A 21226-nucleotide genomic window follows, 5' to 3' on the forward strand; every position below is an offset into this window, starting at 1 on the left:
GGGCCCGCTGCGGAGCCCGTGCCGGCCGGCCCGCCCGCTCCTTCCCGCACACCGCCACGCCGCTGCGGGCCCCGCAGGGCAAGGCGCAGCCCCCCGCAGCCAGGGGGGGCCCTCCGGAGGCCTGCCCGGCCGGGGGCTGCTCCGCCAACGGCACCCGCCGCGACTGCCAGGGCCTGGAGTGCCGCCTGCCGCCCCGCCTGCGGCCGCGGCCCCGGGGCACCGCCGGCTGTGCCGCCTCTACCGCCGAGGGCTGCCCTGAGCCCGCCCTGCTCCGCGCCGCCGAGAGGGCCGCCCAGTTCGCCGGGGATGACTTCGCCTACGGCGGGCCCGAGCTGGGCGGAGGCGGCGCCCTGGGGGTGCAGCTGGCCTGCGACGTGAAGCCAGGTGCGGCTGGCCCGAGGGTGCCGGGGGGGGGCGGGCGGGGGGGTCTCCTCCTCGCACCCGGAGGCTGGTCGGAGGCCCCGGGGGTGAGGGAAGGGGTTTAGCATCTCGGGGTGCCGAGCGGGGGGAGCCGGGCTCGGAGGGAAGGTTTGAGGCACGTCTGTGGTGCTGGGCTGTGGGGCACGTCGGGGGTGTGCTGCCCCTTCTTCCCCCTCCGCACACAGGTGTGGATGCGTGCTCATGAGACTCAAGCAATGGATGAGACATGGCAAAGTGGGGACATTTCAGTGCTATCTTAAAGCACGTGTAAGACCTCCAATTGTCTATGTCTTCACAGAGACAATTGGTATTTCTCAGGGCTTTGGTTTACAACAGCATCCTTCGAGGCCTCAGAGGTGTCTATGTGCGCTCTGCACCCTGAATGAACGGGGTGGTGCATGTGAAACTCGCTGCTGCTGACAAGTTGTCTTGCAGTGGTAGCCAGCAAAAAACAAAATCGCAAGGCTTATCTTGTTACACTTAATTCAGAGCATGGTACAGCTCTCGTCGGTTCAGTGTCTTTGTAGAAAGCCAGAGATGTCCATGGTTATACTCACAGGTCAGCAAAAGACGCTGTGTAATTGCCTGGGATATGTGGATTTACCCACATGAAAAGCATCAGCCAATCTTTAATGACTGCAGAGCAGTTTGGGTTCTGGTTCAATGCCTTATTTGAAAGACATAAAATTTATGAGGAAGAGTGATTTATTTAATCCCTGATTGATGGTCAAAGCTAATGGAAAGCGTAAAGGATACTTAAACTTTGTCAAGTCATTGTGGCCAATCTGAGGGCAGTGGCTGCTCCACACAGCAGAGCACATGTCAAGCCTCAATTTGGACAACTAATTGGTGAAGTGTCACCTCCTCTGAATTAGGCAGCAGCACTTAGTGGTGATGCCAGTCCCAGGGCTGAGATTTACCCCCCCTGTGCATATTACCATGACGCTGTGTGCCATCATCTTGCCTGGTATTGCTCCCAAATGTCTTACAGAACCTCTGTATGCCCCCAACCAAAGATGTGCAGAAAACTGAGAAGTCAGTATGCTCAGCCTCCATTTTTTCTGCTTCTGTGCATGTTCTTTGTACATTCATCATGATTGCCATACCTCCCTTTTGCAAAAGGATCTAGGATCTTCGCATTTTCTTTGTGTTCACCAAGATCCATCTCCATGTAATACAAGTCGTGGCATATAATAAGGTCATTCTGCACAGGCAGAAAAGACTCACACATCCTGGATGGTGCTGAAAGCAGACACACTGTGTCTTCATGAAGGTCTAACAAAGATCATCAAGCCCAGCATGACCTCTTTCTCCAAACATCCTCTTATTCCGTGACTGTCTTTAGAGGACCGAGATCAGTCTGTGCTGCCCAGTCTCCAATGCCATCAGCTAACATGGTGAGTTATATGTGTCTGTCACCTCCAAGGCCGTAGGGTCCTCTGTCCTGTCTGACACAGGGCAGAGGAAAACAGAGTAAGGGAAGGTAAAGCAGAGGGGTTGGACAGTGAAGACACTGGGGATTTTGAGACTTGACACGAGAGTTCACTGTAATCTTTCAGCTTTATGCTCTTTGCAGGCATGGTGCCAGGTGAGGTCTGGGAGAAACAGCACTATCGTTACAGGTTTCCCTTAAAGTCCTTCAGCCCATCAAGAATGGATTATACTTTATGCCAGCGACTGTCATGGATTTGTGTGTTCACCTCCTTCACTGGACCCCGCCATTCTCACCCATGGCAGAGAGAAGCATCCTGTATGTTTGAGGGAAAGCAGTGAACAGCACTGCCCACTAAACTGCCTAATACTGTGGAAGGCACCGTCAGCATGGAGTGACGCAGTGAGCAAACCCGTGATAACACGTGAGCTTCTGTGTCTGAGTTTTCAGACGAGGACAACTGCATCCACAAAGGCTTTTCCTTCTCACTGCTTTTGTCTCACAGCCTGTTGGTAACGTGGGTTGGCAGCAGCCCACACCCAAGACCACTGCAGCAACCATGCAATTGGTGTTGATGAGACCTGGGCTGAAGGCTTACTTCTGTCCGGATTGCACAAAGGACATGTATGCATGTTTTGCCCATTCCAGACACTGAACCCAATCCTTTGCAAGGCAGCTTTCTTTCCCAAGGGTGGAAGAAAATCAAACTGGATTCATCAACATCTAGCAGAAATCCCATGCACTTGCAATCAGGAGCAACAAAATAAGCCATATCTACAGTCTTTGTTTTCCTTCAAGCTGGTGTACAGGCGTGCATCTAGCATTCTGCTGTGCCTCTAATGTTCTCTACATATGCCTAAGACCTTTGAAACTTTCCTTTTGAACACAAATGAGTGGACTTCCTGCAGTATGGTAGAGAATGCCTTCTTCAATCCCCATTTGCAGCTGGGTCTTGGAAAGGAGCATGGTTCTACACAGCAATTCCAGTATGGCCTGCCTACTAGAAAAAACGGAACAATGAAGTGTGGTAATCACACCTCAAAGCAGGGGAAATACATTTGCCATTGTATGGGAAGAGCTGCTATTGAAACAGCACTCAGTGAACACGATGGGCTAAATCCAGGTAAATATCATGAAGAACATCCTTTGCTTCTAGTCTTCTAAAGAACCATGCTAGAGGAGACTGAGCGCTCATGCAAGAGGTGTGCCCAGTCTGTATGGTGGAGATGGTGGCTTTCCTGTCATGAAATTGTGTGAGTGGATCTTATTGTGCAGGAATGGCAGGAACCTGTCTCACAGGCTTACAGATGTGCACTGTAGATGTAAGCTCATGGAGGAGGACCAGATGCAGGGGGAACTAGCCATGGTGGTCAGTAGTGTGGTCAGTAAGAAGCCCTCTGGAGGAAATGTAGGGACCTCTTCAGTGCAGCAGTGAATATGCTGCAGATAGACTAGGAATCTCCAGGAGTAGAGTATACAGAGTTGCCTCCAGTACTCAGAGTAGCTGCTGTGTTCCAAGTTTTCTTTTCAGTGTCTCATGAGATGAGGCTGCTGCATGTGCTCAGCAAGTGGCTTAAACAGGAGGCAAAGAAAATACAAAGTATTTTTTTGTAAGTACAACTTTTGCATAACTACAGGGTGATGTCTGTACATTTTGCGGACAGCACAGGTTATCACACATTTACATAGGCTCCAGGAACTTACCAACACAGTTGGAAAGAGCACAGGCTTATGACAAAATTATCTGTCACTTCTACAGCTTCACCCATTCTCCTGATTCTTCCTAAATTAATCACCCTAGAAGAGACTTCTTTGGCAGACATATGCAGAGAATTTGTCTTGGGAGATTTCTGTCAGTTTTAGATCAAGTAGAAAAGTATAATTAGAAAGAAACAGAAGGCTGTCTGGCCCTTTAGGTGCACATTTTGAGATGCTGTAGCTCAAAACAGAGGAAAGCACCCGTACAAGAAGAAATGGGTCAGTGACTGTTTGTGTCTTTCCTTCATTTTTAGGGGAATGTTCCTGTCTGGTTACCATGCTAGCACATTACTCGGAGGCCAGCAGCATGGGGTGCTTGCCATTGACCTCTTCTCAGACAGCAGGGGAGCTGGAATACACGTGGAATACCCAGGTGACCCTAAGGCCATTTTCTGCCTGTACTGTCACCATCCACAGGTGGAGGAGACCTCTTGGCCCACCCCAGCCTATGACTGCCCGCTCTGCAACAGTGCATAAATAGATTTGCAACGGTTCGTCAGTCACTGAGAGAACTCTTCCCTCCAGTTTGCCTGATAGAGAAGGCTGTGTTTTGGTGAGCAGAATAAGGGTATATTCAACCTGTTGTGTAAACCCAACGAAGACTGTTCATGTGAGGTGCACTCTACTCAAATGCTTGCTGAAGACCTTGCCGAATACCAGATATCCAAGATAAAGGCCAGCACCAGTGGCTCTAGCTGATTCCCAGCACGATGTCTGTGTTTGTAAGCTGATTTGCATGAAGCAGGTGACTCTCTCTCACTCTTCAGCTGCCTGCCAGAGCAGGCACAGCCCTGCTGTGGAGACCACACCAATGTATTCATCATCTCTCCAGCCAATATCACTGGCACCATAGATGCTATCTAGAAAGCTCCTGCCAACTGCAGCTGAACCACCGCTTCTGTTGGCCAGGCTCATGTGGTCAGAAGAAGATACCAGAGTGCAGACCTGAACTCTCATTTCAATCAGATGAGACCATTCCTCTGCAAAATTGTCACTACTGTTTCTCAGCACCTCCCTGAGTACACCTTACTCCAGATGAAGGACTGGTGTGCCCAAAGAAGGAATGCACAGAGCCTGTTTTCATTGTCTTATTTTGTATTGCTCTGTGTTTCTCCCCTCATTCTTCAGTTGCCATTAAATTCCTCATTTTCCCATCCAACTCATCTTTCTGTTTTCTTTTGGACAGACTTCTCAGCAGTTACTGTGCAGCTGCCATATCTCATACCTACCAAGCCCAGTGAACAAGTTTGTAGCTTCTCATGCTGTTGCATTCTTCTGAGCAGTGCCTGCAGCCCTCTGCTCTCATCTCCTGGGTTATCAGGAGGACTGAAACCATCAGGTGGTCCCGTGCCCTTGGGACCCACTAAAGATCTCAGAGGGGTTAGTCTTTCTGCTGCCCTTTCTCACAGTAGGATGCCTTCCTCACAGGCTGCCTGCTTTTAGCCTCTGCCCTCCTGCAGTGGCAGGTTCTACCTGAGGGCTACATTGTCCATGCAGCACACCCTCAGGATGACATGTCCTTTCCAAGGCATACTAGAGAAACGTAGCAGCAGGTCAGAGGTAGGTACTGTGTTTGCACCATGGATCCTGGAAGTGCAGAGCAGGTGGCTACAAAGCAGACCTTACCATGGCTGCGTATGGTGTGTATGTATAAGAAAGGTAATACTGCATCTGCGGTCATGAGAACATCTGGGTGTTGTGATGGGGTGTATCTGTTTGATACTTGTCTGGGGAATGGGGAAAGGTAGTTCAGTAGGGCTGCAGGAGTGTACTAATTTCTAAATATCTCTTGCAGTGGAATTCTTCTCGTATAATTTTAGATGACTGTGATAGAGACATCCCCATCTGCCATTCACTGTGGGTTACCTTTATATAGTTAACGGAGAGAAACGTCCATTTTTAGGGCATAAGACCTCTGAACTATTTAGACTTCTTCAGAATTCTTTTGGCAAACAAGATTCCCCTTCTGCTTAATTGTGTGTCATTTCTTTTCAGTAGTCTTTCTTTTTCTGCAAGAGCTTTATTGTGCTCTCTGTTGCCCTGGAGTTGTGAACTACCTGTAGCACCAACCAATCTGCAGTGGCAGGTCTCTTGTACTGGCGTAAAACTAAGTTTTGTCATAGTACTGTAAAATTAAAATGAGGATAAAAACAGTCGTCTAGGATTTCTTAGGGCTCGTATTGTCACCAGCTGAGCTTTAGACAACCAAAAGGAGCAAAGGTAAATTGACAGGCTGGAACACTGCCATTGTTACAGAGCTCTGTAACTCTGTTGTGGGGAGAGAGGATCACGAGAGGAGTTTCACTGCAGTCAGCAAGTTAGCCAGTTTCTGGCTGAAGATGATGCTCCTCAAGTACGTGCTTAAACATAAGCTGTACATGATGTGTTTTACTGAATCAGGGCTTTAGTTAACCTTTGCATTGATAAATCTGCTCATGTTTGTGATGAAAGACCAGATTCAAAGAGGGGGAGGTTACAACACAATAACCCTGTTTTCTTTATTCTGTAGTCTGTATTCTTCCTGTCCATAACATTATAATGGCTAGAATCATTCAAAATACTACTGTTGTTGGTCCCTGATTTTCAACTGCTGTGAGCTGGAGAAAATGTGTGAAAAAAAAAAAAAAAAAAGGCAGTTTTGCACTCCCTTTCATGGTTTCCCAGAGACAATTTCCTGGACTGACTTTTAAATGATGCAGTTGAACTTTTCCTCATCTCTTCTTTCCTTTTCCATTGAGAGGGTCAGAAGGCCTAGAACGGGGCAGTTTCATACAGTTACTTTAATTTCTATTTGTTTCTTACAAACCTGGATTTCTAATGCTATTTGTTAAGCATAAAGTCAAGATCATCTCTTTCTGTAGTTACTGATAAAGGCAGACATGCACACAAGCTCATCTGACAGTAAGTCCAATGACTGTTAATCTATGAAGCAGTTCGCTAGGGGAACACATTTAGATTTTAGGTTTTCTGGTGTAATAAGAATACTGTGCTCATTAATTTACTACATTTATATTATTTTGATCAAAAACTGTACTAGCATATGTTAGTAGCATGTACTTGCAGTACTAGCAAGGAGCCCCATTCTCACACATAATCTCAATGTGTAAGAAATCGTATTAGTGCAGGACAAGAGGATGAAGCTCGTCTCAGAAAACTTAGTCTGAGTATGGGAGATCTACCAAGAAGCAATTTAATGCCATGATTCATCAAGAGAGCCAAAGCCTTAATATTCCAGCTTTCATCAGCTGTTTTTCTAGGTGCATATGCTTTATTTGTCCCGGTAAGGGCTGCCTTTTGCTTTTCTATTTGCTTTGAAGGCATGACTCTTGCTGCTACATGATGTGGTCCATTGGCACTGTGTTGTCACTTGCATGGTCAAAATCCTTAGCATAGATCTGTGCTTTTCTGCCCACACTCACAACTGTAAGCCAGATTTCTGAGAGCACAAGTCTTATGGAAAGGGAATTGTGTATGTCTTTCCAGCCTCAAGCATGAATGGAACCTATATAGGTCTATGAAAATTCCCGAAAGCCAGTCACAGCATGCATGTAACTGTCTTGCTGCCCAGTAACTTGAACCTACAGGCTGGTTTCATGCAAACTTGACAAGGGGTAGAGGTATTAAAATAAGCAAGGTTGTATAAACTTTGTAGGAGGTCAACAACTTCTTGACACATCTGAACTACTAACTTGTATTGAACCTGCTGCCTTCATTTAATGACCCCTAATTCCTGTATTGCAAGAAAGAGTGGAGTGTTTCCTGTAATACAGCACAGTTGTTTTCCCAGCCTGAAAAGGCTGGCAAATATTTAAAATACTTTTTTTAAAAAATACTTTCTCATATTGTAGGGGTATTATATGTTAGATTTTCCTTACTACCCTTCAGTGAACCTTATCGAGTTTTTCCGTGCCCTTTTTGACATAGGGAACCAGGACTGTATACTGTATTAAAGATGCTCTATTGATTAATACAATGTTGTAATTATATGTTTTCTTCTGCTATGTATTCCTCTTCTAATTACTCCTAACATTTTATATGCCTTTTTAACCTCTGTTGGGCCCTGAACTGATGCTTTCATCAGTTCAGATCTGTATCTAGACCTGCTATATTAGCTGAAGATCATTTTGGAGTGCTAATCATCAACAAGCACAGCATTTTTTTAATGAAAGACTAAGATTTTGTATTTTTTTATTTTTTTCCGGTGAGTGCATCATTTCACCTTTATCTCCTTTGAGTTTCTTCTTGCTATTTTGTTGCTGGTACTTAGTATCATAGACTCCTTTTGCAGTTCTCTGTAATTGGCCCTTATTTTTACTACCCTAAATAGCTTAGTGTTCTCAACAAGTTTTATCACCTCATTTTATCACCTTTACAGTGAAAATTGACCGTTTTCTCTCTACTGTATTTGAACATGTACGTAGAAATGACTAATCTGTTATTGACCCCAACCGACGATTAATTTATGCCCTGAAGCATGGGGTTTAATTATGACTTTTTTAGTGTCTCTGGCTATAAATGTTGCTTATGAAAGGGAAGAGCTTGCAGTCCCCTGAAGGAGCTATAAAGATAGTAAAGAAATTGGCCTTATAATCATGACCTGAATTTAACGAGACTTTTCATTAACTTGTTAAAATTTGTATGCCTTTGAAGAGATAATACAGCAACCTGCGAAATCATTTTTCTTGGATAATAATCAGTCAATTTTATTTCAGGAGAAAACGAAGTTCCGTCTGAAGACGCCCTAATACTACAGCTGCACCTTGCAAAAGGACACGAGAAATTTACTGAAATGCTAAAAAGCCAGCAGCAAATCATTGTGGATTTGCAGCAAAAACTTGCTGAACAGCAGCACATACTGGTTAGCCAGCAAAAGGAGATTCTTGAACAGCAAAGAAAAATGTATGAGCAAATGGATCTGATCAAAGTCCAGTATGGCATGCTTTTTGACACAGTGAAACAAATGTCATTTCAGAGTTTGCAAGAAGATATTCAAAATTATTTTGAAAGTCATCTTCAAGGACTTCAGAACCAGGTCAGGAATCATCTCCAGAAGTCATACTCTGTCCATAAAGTAGAAGTGGATGCAAAAGTGATTAATGTTGGGGAGTCTTTGCTGGACTGTGGTCTTTGTGAAAGTGATGAATTTTGCAATTTCCAAAAGACACCTTCACAATGTGAAAAATGCACATTGTGTCCTGCTGGTTTTTTCCAAATGGCTGAGTGTTCTGCAAACTCTGATCGGATTTGCCAGGTGAAATATCATTCTGTATCTTTCAGTTATTGTTTATGAAGTAATGTGTTGGATAAACGAGGATGGCATTCTGGAAATAACTAGTCAGAGAGCTAGTTACTGTGTTTTATTGAATGGGTCTGTGGCACTTCAAGGTTTGCCTGGAGTTTTCTGTGGGTTTTCTCTTTACCATTTGCTGCTGTAAATGTGGCACTAGTTTGTGCGTGCTGGATGTCAAGCTTTCCCAAGGCTAGGAGCTGGTGAGACATCAGTTCTGTTCATCCTGGTAGAAGAAGACATCCTAAAGCACATACACTTATGCATGCTAAATTTGTTCGTTTAATCCCAGTCCAGTCTGCATGAAATGCTAGACACATTGGAAAAGTAGAGGAAAGCTTTATTAAGTAAAACTAAAGAAAGGTCAGGTGTTTGTTTATAAATTGGAAACAGAAGTTGTCAGTTGAAATAAATGTAAAATCTAGTTCTAGCTTAAACACAACATACAAACATTTAAATATGTTTAACCCTGATATTTTTAGTCTTAAATATGTTTTATTATACAAAACCAGCATGTTAACAAGATGGTTCTTTGGTCACTTCCATTTAAAAGTCCTAAGACATGTGAGGATCTTAATATTTAAAGCAGTATCTTTGCCAAGTGTTGCTCCCAGCTCTTGGCTTAAAGTGAACCTGAACAGCTGGAGACCTAAGCCTATGCTGCTAAGAAGAACCCAAAAGTCTGTGCCCTTCCCTCTGCTAGTCTCACTTTTCTTTAATGCAAGTGTTTTGAAGGCAAATTTAGCCTTTTGTTCTTTCCCCTCTACCTGCAGTAGAGTGAGGGTAGGGCTTGTTGATAGGAAAGATTAATTTATTTCACTCGGTTTTTGGTTAGCACCTTCCTCCCAGACTAAATGTCCTTAAGAGCTTTTCCTAATGCTTTCTTGGTTGTTGCAACATCCTCAAGACCAACCGAGTGATGGAGTTAGTACTGTTTTAGGTTAGATGTTAGGAAGAGCTTCTTTACTGAAAGGGTTGTGAGGCATTGGAACAGGCTGCCCAGGGAGGTGGTGGAGTCACCATCCCTGGAAGTCTTCAAAAGACGTTTTGATGTAGAGCTTAGGGATATGGTTTAGTGGGGACTGTTAGTGTTAGGTTAGAGGTTGGACTCAATGATCTTGAGGTCTCTTCCAACCTAGAAATTCTGTGATTCTGTGATTCTGTGTTACAGATTACGTGTCGTAAAAAAATGTGAATAGAACAACCTACCCGTTTAGCTTGTGGTCTGTTCACTGCTAGCTTTCTGCGGAGACCACACTGTCTGTTTCAATACCTTCTAAAACAGGTCACACATTCAAACAAGTTGTCTTGCTCCAGCATGTTTGTGCAATCACTCCTCTCTTCCTCCCCACATATGTCTGGGTGTCACAGAGCCTGAAGAAGTGCCTGTTTCAAATTCAAGTGATTGTGTTAAAGTGTTTCAATATGATTCTTGTGATTTACAGGACAGAGATGAATGTACTGAATCACCAAGCATTTGTGGTGAGAGGATAAAGTGTCTGAATACTCCAGGTAAGTTATATTCTCCAGTAATTAAAGAACGAAGATAATTAGATCTTCAGGAACAGGCTGAAGAGATAGATAAAGTCTTAGGCCTGTGTGTTTGTGACTAATGACATGCTCAGCTTGCTGGAATCAAAGGGGTTGAAAAACACTCAGCTCTAAGTTGATAGCAGTTCTTGTGCGTTTTTTTAGAACATAATACGGGCTATTTAGAACACAATATCCCCTAGGACCTTTGGATGGTCCTCTTAACCTTATTTTCATGGGTTTTTATATGCTTTGATTTTAATTTTCACTGATGATCTGACCTTGCTTATGCTGGTGCAAATGGGGTGAAAATCAAAGATATTATTCCTAATGGAGAAAAATAGTTGTCATTTTCTTTCTGCTGCACAGTGGTAGATATTTGATTTGATCTAATGAAGGTTCTTATAAAGGCTTTCTTCATCAATCTTACTCTCTTTTAGCAATAATACTGTCAATTATTGAGGAATGATCAACAGTTGTCATCATTTGAGGGTGCATGGGGGAACTTTCAGGCACAGATTTGAATGGAATTGTGCAGTTCAGACTTAGGCTTCATTATTTCTTAGTTGAAGAAATGGCAGTCAGACACACAAGAGCAAAATTAATAGATGTATTGAGCAAAATATATCAAGGTGCTAGTTTTCTTTCTACATGTCTAATTTCTGGTTGGCCAAAAAAACTTGAAAGGAGCTGTGTGATCAAACAAAGCATTTCAGCTGCTGTGGCCTCTACCTGAGGGCTCCCAGTAGAATAACCAAGGGAAGGCTTCATCAACTTATATGTTTTTCCTCCTCTAAACTTCTTACTTGAAAAGGTGGTGTCTCTGAGGGGCAAAGGCTATTTTCTGCTCTTAATGAGTGATCTTGTACTATTTCTGCCTTACCACTGGTGAAGAAAAATGTGGAAGAGGACTGGTCCTAGGAAAAGGTTAGAATAGGACTCATGTTTCTGTACATTGTACTTTATCTGGGCAAGAACTGTTGTGGGTTGCACAGTGTTACTACAAATGCCACAGAAAACTGGAAATGACTAGAAGAGAACACCGAGTGCTGCCTTACCTGGCAGGTGCTGTAGAAGAGGTACCATCAGACTTAAGAAAGAAGAAGCAAGACACTTCTTTGTTTCTTTCTTTTCTCTGTCTCAGTCTTGGGCAGTTAGAGGCAAGACAGCTTAAGGCACAAAATCTGAACCAGCACATTGGGATGGTATAAGGCTTTGTCTCTTCTTTAGTAACAGGCTGAGATTGGTGCCATCAAGTTTGTGGTTTTGTCAAAGGAAGCCCACAAGACCCCACTTGGAGGAAAGGAGAGCCACCAATGTGGTAGCTGTTTTATATTGCTCTAGTTTGTGGCTTGGAAGAGGGAAAGGTGTAAGGTATTTATCCAGAGGGCTGTATGGGATGACCCAGACCAAGGGTAGGTCTGTGTGACTGCTGGAGGAAAACAAGTGTGGGCAAAATACTACTGTGAAGCAGATGGGCAGTGGCGGTGTGTCAGACCACAGAGAGTCAGTAGCAGAGTTTCTGAAAGGAAGGGACTCTTCCCCTGATTCCTCTTCTCCCATTTTTAATGGTAATTTATAAAGATGCGAAGGCAAGCTCTCTCTATCACTTGGATCAGGATTCAGTGTCCTGTCGGTGTCTTTCTCATCTGTCATGGAAGAGAGTGCGCCCTCTTATTTTTTATTAGAGAAGACTGCTACTTTCTGCCTGTTCATGGTAGCTCATTATCTATACAAGTGCAATTAACTTATCAAAAGGAAGACTGAAACTGGATGTCTGTTTTGGGTAATACAGGGTATATGGGGTTGTGATCTGATGTATGAGTTCCAGATGCTGTATGTGGTTTCTTGAGCTGCATGCAAAGGTTGTTGGATCTGTAGCAGCTCTTTTTTCCTTGACAGCATGAAGGGAGGCACAGCAAATAATGATAAATAAACATGCAAGTAGGAGCCTCTCTTTCTTCACCCTTTCACTTTTCTCACAGACTTTTGTCCTTGGTGTGATCCCGCTAAGTGGAGTTGGCCAAAGGCACTCTCCCTACAATGCCATGCAAACTAAAAGGGCCTTGAAATAGAACTTAGTGTGGGACGCAGGGGGAGAGGATTTGAGGACTGTATGGGACCTATTATGGAGTGCTTTAAATGGATATGGGAATATACAAAAATTATTATGGGTGTTTAGGGGAAGGTAGCGAGTGCTAGCAAAATTCAAGCTGGACTAGCTGGTGAGTAGGATAAGAGGTCTGAGTACCAGCAACTGTACCAGGACCTCAGACTATGGGGAGCTTGTAGGTTCAGATGCTTGCAACTGGAGGAGACCAGACAGTGTGGGACCAGTTATTGGAATGACACGTATGGTGTGTGCATATTCCGCTAGTGGCCTTCAGTGGCATCTAGAGGAGAGGAACAGGATTGAACCTCTGAGAGAGGTATTCCCTTGGATCTCAGAGCCTACCAGGTTCAGTGATCTCTAACAGGAGTGAGCAGCTCCACTCTCTGAGTAAGTCAGTCTGCTTGGCAGCCAGGCTCTGTAGTGGCTCCCCCTCAAGTGAGACACTGCAGGATTGTCTTCTGCAGGACAGCACTTGGAAAGACCCCAGAAATTCATGAAGTACTGCAAAAGCAAGAATGTGAATGCAAGTGGTGAATAATGACAACTTAAATAGTGCTGATTTATAATTAGCCATGTTGATTAATAATGATTGAAATCTGATGTAGAGGGTTCAAGAAGATGATGGATTCCTGTACTCTGCTTGAATATCATGTTTGCAGCAATGAATAGTCCCAGCAGCACCACAGTTGCATGTCTACTCTAGTAATGTTGCAATTGCCTGTCCTTGAGGAAATGCGAGGGCTGGCGAATGTGCTACAGAGACACCCAATTTCACAAAACCAGCTCGACTACAGCTGGGCTGCTCACAATAATACCAGGTGCAGCAGTGCCCAGGGAGAGGTGGGAGAGATTGTCAGAGAGAAATAGGAAGCAGTCACAGCATGCTGCTCTGCTGGCTTTCTGATGTTGGGCTGTCATTTGCTGCTTGACCTCTTCTGGGCTGGCAGAGAGTAGGATGCTACTCTTGCTACTGTGTCCACAGTATAAAGCAGCACATGTGCGGCTTTGAAGTCCCCTATTTAAAGTACATAGCGGGGAACACCCGCTACAGCTTTAACTGATAAAAACTAGACAGCAAATTGATAGGGGTGGTCGCCACATATATGTGTAAAACTTTGTATTTATAAAAATCCTTAAACATAAATGAAAATATTTTAAAGAAGCAAATAGCATGAGAAGTATTTCTAGGCATTTCTGCAGGTCTCTGCTCTATGAAACAGTTGTGTTTGTATATTCAATAGCATTTCATCCTGTATTTTTGACTGTTGTGGGAGCCACTGATATGAGCAGTAGAACTGTTTAAAAGGTGTTATGTGAATAGTTATGCTGTGGTATACATTGATCTATTTTCAACAGCAAAGCCTGTCAGGGATGTTCTTTTATATTCCCTAATGGATATTCATAGTTGAAAAAATTTGATCTTATTTATTTGGTATTTGCTTCTTGTAAAAAAAAAAAAAAAAAAAAAAGCTCAACACTTTCAGGGGGAATAAAACGATAAATTTCTTTTAACTTATTTCAAATGGAAAAAAATCTTACTTTTCTTTAACAAGCTCTTCTGAGATAACCATACAGGGTCTCTGAAGGAATATTCTCACATCATAAATTATGCAGTCCTATATATCAGTGTTAGAGAAGAATCATCACTTCAGTGAATGAAACATGAATAGGCAAAGATATGAGGGTGAATATATGAAGTTTGTATAAATTAATACAGTGTCTGATACTCTCAGCTGAATAACATTGTATCAGAAGTGAATTTTAGCCAATATTCTGACCTTCCTTGTGTGCCAGGTGCAGATGTACTGCTCTGTCTTGCAGTTCTCAGTACACGTGTTGTGCTTTTCTGCCTGCATCAGCAGTTTGGTGATAGCCAGCTCCACCCCGGGTTTAGCAATGGAGAAAATTGGCCTGCTGGGCTCTGTGTCAAATGCTTGTAGTCCCAGTCTTGGAGCAAATCCCTACTCAGATACAGCAGATTTCCAGCTGAGGAGTATAGCAAATGGATGCGTTTAAGAAACCCTTGTGAATAAAATAACTCAGTAGTTAGATAGGGAAGGATATTTGAGAAGAGCTATAAGAAAGACAATTACTGAGTTTGATTATGTGTGGTCAAAGAGCAGAAGCAAGTGTCTTGGTGATTAAACTGAGGCACAAACTGCAAGTGGTTATTCTTTAGCTTGTCTCAAATCATGTGCAATGATTTAGATCTTGAAGGCCCTGTGCACAAAGGTTTTGGGCACCAGCTGCTCCAGCTGGAGGCAGTGGCAGCTGGCAGTGCTCTTTGGAAAATTGCCATAGAAAATTACAGGCTGTTTTTAAAACCTGCTCTTTGGGTGTGCATTCTTTGATCCACCGAGGTCATGGTATGCTGGCCAGCAGCACAAAATTGCTTTCTTTCAAATGAAGTGGCACCTCTAGATATTCTCTGTGCTGTTTATAGTGGGGTTTTGTTTATTCCTGATAACTTTAAACTATCAAGAACACTGCTGTCCTCTATCTTAAGGCAGTAGTTTTATGCCTTTCACAACATGGACATCTGCATGTTGATTTTAAGCCTGCTGATTGCCATTTTGCTTTTCTTACTTGTTTCTTGTAGGTTCTTTAAAAACAGTACACAGAATGCCTGGGGTCCACATCCCTAGGGTTGAAAGGCACTGCTTTAGAAATCACGGCTACAGCAGCACTGCCCCAAAACATGACTGGGCAGACAGTGGGCTTTTCTTGTCTAGAGGAACTCTGCACTGTTGGAAGTATCTTGTCTGTTTAGTGCACTATGCCTTTTACTTAAGAAAAAGAGTGTCTTTGGAGCAATGTCATTGTATCTGACCCATTACAGGTTTTGGGTACAATTGCCCCTATGCACTCCCTTCTCTCTCCTTGCTCCTCACACTCTAAACCACTGGATTCAGCTTGGACAAGGTGAGTTACCTCTAGTGTTTCCTCTGCTAGCAAGGATCCATTCATAGTGCAAACTGACCTAACGTAGAATCATAGAATGGTTTGTGTTGGAAGGGACCTTAAACTCCATGCAGTTCCAACCCCCTGCCATGGGCAGGGACACCTCCCACCACACCAGGTTGCCCAAAGCTCCATCCAGCCTGGCCTTGAACACCTCCAGGGATGGGGCATCCACAGCTTCTCTGGACGACCTGTTCTAGTGCTTCACCATCCTCATAATAAATAATTTCTTCCTGATTATCTTAATTTTCATCATGGTTATCTTCTATTTTCTCTCTTATGATTAGACATGTTACTTGATATGCGGAGCTGTAGAGTTCTTGTATTTAGTGTTTTAAAGGTTTAATGATAAAAATTGCCCATTTCCTGTGAACAGGTGGCTTCCGATGCCTTGGAATTGCTGAGAAAGATGCTGCTTTGGGATTGTGTGGAGAGGAATATTTCTTTAATAAGGAAATGCAGGAATGCCAGGCGTGTTTGAAATGTGAAGATGGAATGGTGGCTGTGCCTTGCTCCACTGTCAGTGACACAGTTTGCTCAGCAACCAGTGAAAACAAGCTCTCGGAGTCTTGGGCTGCAAACATCATTTTACCATCTGTAAAGTCTGGCATCTCTCAGGTCTACTCTGGTTTGAACTTGAAGATAAGGGAAAAGCTTCACCGTGAAATCCTATCCATTGAAGATACCAGCCTGGTATTCAGGCAACATGGTCTGTTGTGGACTGACCTAAATTTTGCAGTAAAACATAACTGCAGGAATTTTTTGCAACTTTCCTTAAAGCTAAATGGCAGTGAGGAAGGCTACGAACTGAGTGGTGTTCGCATTGAACAACCAGAAGGAAAATATTTCCAGAGCACCAGTTTAAGCAGTGCTGCTGAAGTGGAACCCAGCCAAACTCTTTCTGTGTTTTTAAGGAGCCCAAATCAGTTCTGCAATCAAAGTAAAGACTTACATATTTATGATCTTAACACACCACTAAGTTTGTTTTGGTTGTCTCATGACACGGGTGCTGTGGCAATCAGTGCACAGATGTCAACAGCAATGCATTACCAAACCAACTATCGACCTACCTTTAAAATAATTTCTGTTTCCGACCCTTACATGCTAAGTTTATCTCATGATGGCAGAGCTATAAAGTTCACTGAAACCGGTGTTGTCAAATTTGTGTTCCACCAAGCATTGTATTCCATGGGCCATACGTGTGTCCGGGAGGGTTTCTCCTTAATTTCTTATATAAACAGGAATGGCACCAACAGAGAATTAATGAATGTATTTAAATCTGGGGTAAACTACAGAGACACATCGATATCTGCTTCTGGGGCCACAAAAGTTGCTGCTGGAGATCTGATTAGTTTTGAGATACTTTCTCCTGCACAATGTAATGTTCGGTATTTTGGAGATAGTTCTGGAATTAGTATTTTTAGTCTCATCTGGATACCTTCAGCAGTTTCTAGTGCCATATCAGCCACAGTTTCTGTTACAGGTCTGCCTACTGGAGCTGTGAGAAACAAATTACTAGATTTCACTCAGGTCTCATCCAGTGAGAAACAGATACAGCTGGTTTCTTCTGGACAGCTTGCTCAGAAGTACTTCATTTTTACTGAAAAGGGAGTTGCCAGCCTTGCATTTAACTTAAAGCTAATCCATTCATGCAATGTGCTTAAAGTCACTCTCAACCGGTTGACCATGGATCACATGCAACCCACAGCAATTGCTCAGCAGATTGGAGGTCAGATGCCAGAGGGAAGCATATGGACCAGTGTGTCCCTCCGAGCATCCTTTGAAGTACATAACGGAACGCTGATATCAGTTTCTCTTGACTGTGTGCGTGGAAGGATCAATCAGATCACTCATGAACATGGAACCAGTATATCTATTTTATGGATTTCATCTTAATTTCTGTACAGTGGTGTTAGCCCAGAACTGGGGTTTAAATTGGATTTGGATTCTGCTCTAATTCAATGTCTGTATTTGACACCTTACTGTGTGTTGACATGAACATACCGTCCCACTAAAATGCTCTCAATTTTAGGAATATTTAAAGATAATCTTAATTAAATGAGCAGTATTTAAAGAAAAGAGAGCTTCCATTGTTCCAAGATAGTACTTCTGTTACCATCTTCAGGCAGGGGAACCACGAATTCAGCTCAAACTTATTTTTAAAAAAGCTGTCTTTTAAAATCGTTTATTTCTGGACCACAAAAATTGCAGGTGAGGGTAAATGCATACCTTTTAGTGCTGGAACTGAAAGCAGCACAGCCAAGTAATGGAAACCTGCTTTCACTTTTTCCACTGCAGCAGCCTAACAAGAAGACTAAATGCACTTTGAAGCTAATTTGTCTACATCTTATAAAATGTTGTGCTTTCTGTAAGTGCCTCAAACATGCCATAGGCTAGAAGCGATAGTATGTTAAACATTCAAGTACACATGCGCAATATTCTTGAAGTGGACCTAGGTCAAAATAGAACATTGTTTTTACAAAATACAATAACTGTTCTAAACAAAATCATTGGAACTAATGGTCGTTTTAATTTAATTTGGAAATTGTCTGCTTTTAAGTATTTTTTTTTTTTTTTGCCAGTGAAAGGTTGCATGAGAAGGAATGAAGTATGAAACAAATGTCTTAGAAATTAAACTTTTTGAATTAAACAAATATTTATTCAATTTATTATAAATGACAAAATATTTTCATGACCAAAAAGGAACACCATTCACAAGCATATTTATTTTGCTGAATGCTTATTTTTAAAAGTTCTTTTGGGGGGGTTAAATCACTCAGATAATTCTAAAAAGAAACAGTGTATTCAATGACACTGATTTTTGTCTTCTACCAACTCTTCAATCAAACTGCTCTATCTGATCGGTGAAGAGCATTTCCTCTCATTTTCTCCTTTCTCCATCAATACTGCTTCACTCTCCATTCTTATCTCTTTTGTTAGGAGCAAATAGCATGCTCTGGCATCCAGCTCGACTCCTCCAGACATCCCTCAGCGTTCCTACTAAAGAGTGGGTGTTTGTATGTCACATGTAATTATGGGAGAGGGACATTAAATGAAGCCCTCACAGGCTGCCTCACATCAACCTTCTTGAAAGCAAGACTACTGTGCATGATACAGCTTTATTGTAGGTGCCAGCCTGAGCATGTATGTCTAAATACATGCTCTTTCCTGTGCACTTCACCTATTCTAGAGTTTGTTAGAATTTTCTGTAAAAGTAAGAACCTGAGCACTAGACTTCTGTCTGCTGGTTCGATTTTTACTTGTGATTTTCTAATTCTGTCATTACCACCTGTGGTTACCTTTCCCTCATCCTTTTTCTTTGGGTTTACATTCAAAGATGTGCAGGCTTTGGACAGATTGTTCTCCTGTTCTGAACAGACAATACTGGTTTTCCTTGCTTTCAGCTGTAAGGTCCAAGCAGCCCATCACTAGATACCTCACTGGATGCTGTGTTGAGGCCAGCATAACTTTGCAAACCACAGTAAGTTCAGTCCTGGTGTCATGGAATTCTGTGACAGAGGGCTTCGTGCCTTTGTCATTCATTCTTTCGGAGACATAAGGAAGGATGGATTAAAACTGATACTGAAAATGTTCAACATTTGCAAAATACTGTTATTATTACAGATTATATTTGGTATTGATAAAGGAAGACTTCTGGGATTAAAGTGCTTGAAGTGCCTTACTAAAGAACAGAGCAGTTTTTCTGATTTCTTTACCCTGGGAGTCTAGTGAGACTGAACAAAGATTAAATACCAAAGGGGTTTTAGTTTTCTGATCTGCCTGGCTGCTTAGTAAGGCAAACTAATCAAATCATTCCTAGGAGGTATCAAAATCATCACATCTTCTCTAACAAACCCAATCCTATGAAGAGGTGATTTTGTGAGGAGTGGGTCAAAGGGCTTCTTCCTCTCAGAAGGCAGCTCGTTGCTGTATAAGGGACACGTGCTGTAAGAGATGCTCTGCAGAAAGCAGGCCAAGGTATTTCTAAAATAAAACTCCAGCAGAAGACAATGTGAGAGAAGGCTTGAAATTATATGCTTATATTTTTGTTTCAGAAGAAGTTAAGAAAGTCACTTTCTCACAGACATAACCCCTTATTTTTCTTTGCTGCTTTGCCATATGCAGTTGTTTCAAAGGCTGTCAGCCCCCAATATAATGAAAACTTAAGAGTCATTCTTGATTTAAACCTGTGTAGCAGATAATCAGAATCTGATGCTAGACGTAATCTATTACATCTTCAGCAAAGTGCAGTTGTTACTTGAATATAATAATCATTTGCCTATATATAGCATGTAACAAATCTAATGGCATGATTTCTATGTATATGTTTGATATGGGTGGCCAGTGGAATTGCTTGAATAAGGAAGAGACTGATGCTCAGTTCCTGTATTATACACACATTGGTGGTACTTGCATTTAAATTCACCATTTTAAAGGATGCAGAAACTACCAGGGAGGTACAAGTGAACATTATTACAGCTAAGAGAGATTTCAGAGTATGGATTCTTAAATGCAGTAAATCTTTTCTGAGGATTCTTGGAGGAGTGGCCATAACTGCCCTTAAAGAGTAGATTTTTAGATACACAAGGGAAGACATGCAGTATATTGGACCCATCTTGTAAATGGTAATGCATCTAATATGGTTTTGCTATTGTTATTTGTGATAAGGTACCCACATGATGAAAAAAAATAATCTTACTAAATACATAGTATTAATTGCAATTTACAGCAAGCTTAGCCTTATTTCAAGCAAGAAAAGATTGTTTATTTGATCCTAATTTTCATCTCTCCCTTGAAAAAGAGAAGCCTGAATCCGGAGCCACTTGCTGACCTTGATTACAGTAACATGAATTTGGAGCAAATGCGCTTGAATCAGTGTTGATTTATGGTAGTCTAACTAACAGCACAGTATATAGCCTTTGTCTCTATGAAAATGATATATATTACCTCATACCATGCAACGTTAAGTGGTGTACTACGATCCTGAGTAAGATAAAGTTCAAAAGGAATCAGACAATTTACAATGAATGCTCATTTTATGGCACTTATCCCATTTGCTGTAATTAATTGCATGCTTTATTCTTGACAGGTATATCCTATTAATTATATTTACAGCTTTGATCTTTTTTATTCGTTTTCATACCATTTCTTTCTTTTAGTAGCACAATATAATGCTGTGAAGTACAGAATTCATTTTAAAACTTTCTGTTGCATCTTTTAATACCATGTTTATGATTATGCTTAAAACCCTGGAGACAGTCTCCCCACCCCTTGCTTACAGACAGAGTTTCTAATGGGATTACTTATAAAGTAAGGTCTTGTAGAGGAAGTATGAGGCTAGCAAAATCCAGTCAAACAGAGGGAAATAATACATCTAGATAGTCAGGTGCTTATTTCACTTATGTGATGCAGGTACCTGCAGCAACAGGTGGTTATGAAAAACTTGACCATTACAGGAGGAAAATAATTTAGGTTGAAAAGTGCTGCCATTGTGAGAGGATAAAGGATCTGGTTTACAAAAAACAGCATCATTTTGTATTATGAAATATTTTGTAAATTCAAAGATTTTACCTGAATATTTTTAATTTCCTGTACATTTTTACACTTTCTACGAAGTCAAAACTGGGCAGAATATGTTAAGTCTATTTTAATTTAATATTTTGGATGATTGCTTTGTTCTGTGGTCTCTGCAGATTGCAGTACACTGTGAAAACTACACTAGTTT

General features: G+C 42.2%; 1 protein-coding gene and 1 long non-coding RNA gene across 3 annotated transcripts in view; both read left to right on the plus strand.

Moving 5' to 3' along the window:
- LOC118162876 overlaps nucleotides 1-21024 on the plus strand; it is a 21789-nt gene extending 765 nt beyond the window's left edge. The window contains exons 3-6 of one of the 2 annotated variants that reach the window (XM_035319315.1): nucleotides 1-384; nucleotides 8323-8861; nucleotides 10343-10409; nucleotides 15878-21024. In XM_035319315.1, the coding sequence (XP_035175206.1) occupies nucleotides 1-384; nucleotides 8323-8861; nucleotides 10343-10409; nucleotides 15878-17397 (2510 nt within the window). In that variant the 3' untranslated portion in view covers nucleotides 17398-21024. The remainder of the gene's footprint in view (nucleotides 385-8322; nucleotides 8862-10342; nucleotides 10410-15877) is intronic. The other variant, XM_035319316.1, reaches the window with a different exon arrangement.
- On the plus strand, nucleotides 774-4164 carry LOC118162877. Its single transcript, XR_004748690.1, has 3 exons — nucleotides 774-1817; nucleotides 1997-2975; nucleotides 3865-4164. It is a non-coding gene; the product is annotated as an uncharacterized LOC118162877 (long non-coding RNA).
- Nucleotides 21025-21226: the final 202 nt, after the last annotated feature.

Source organism: Oxyura jamaicensis, chromosome 2 (assembly GCF_011077185.1).
Source record: "Oxyura jamaicensis isolate SHBP4307 breed ruddy duck chromosome 2, BPBGC_Ojam_1.0, whole genome shotgun sequence".
NCBI lineage: Eukaryota > Metazoa > Chordata > Aves > Anseriformes > Anatidae > Oxyura > Oxyura jamaicensis.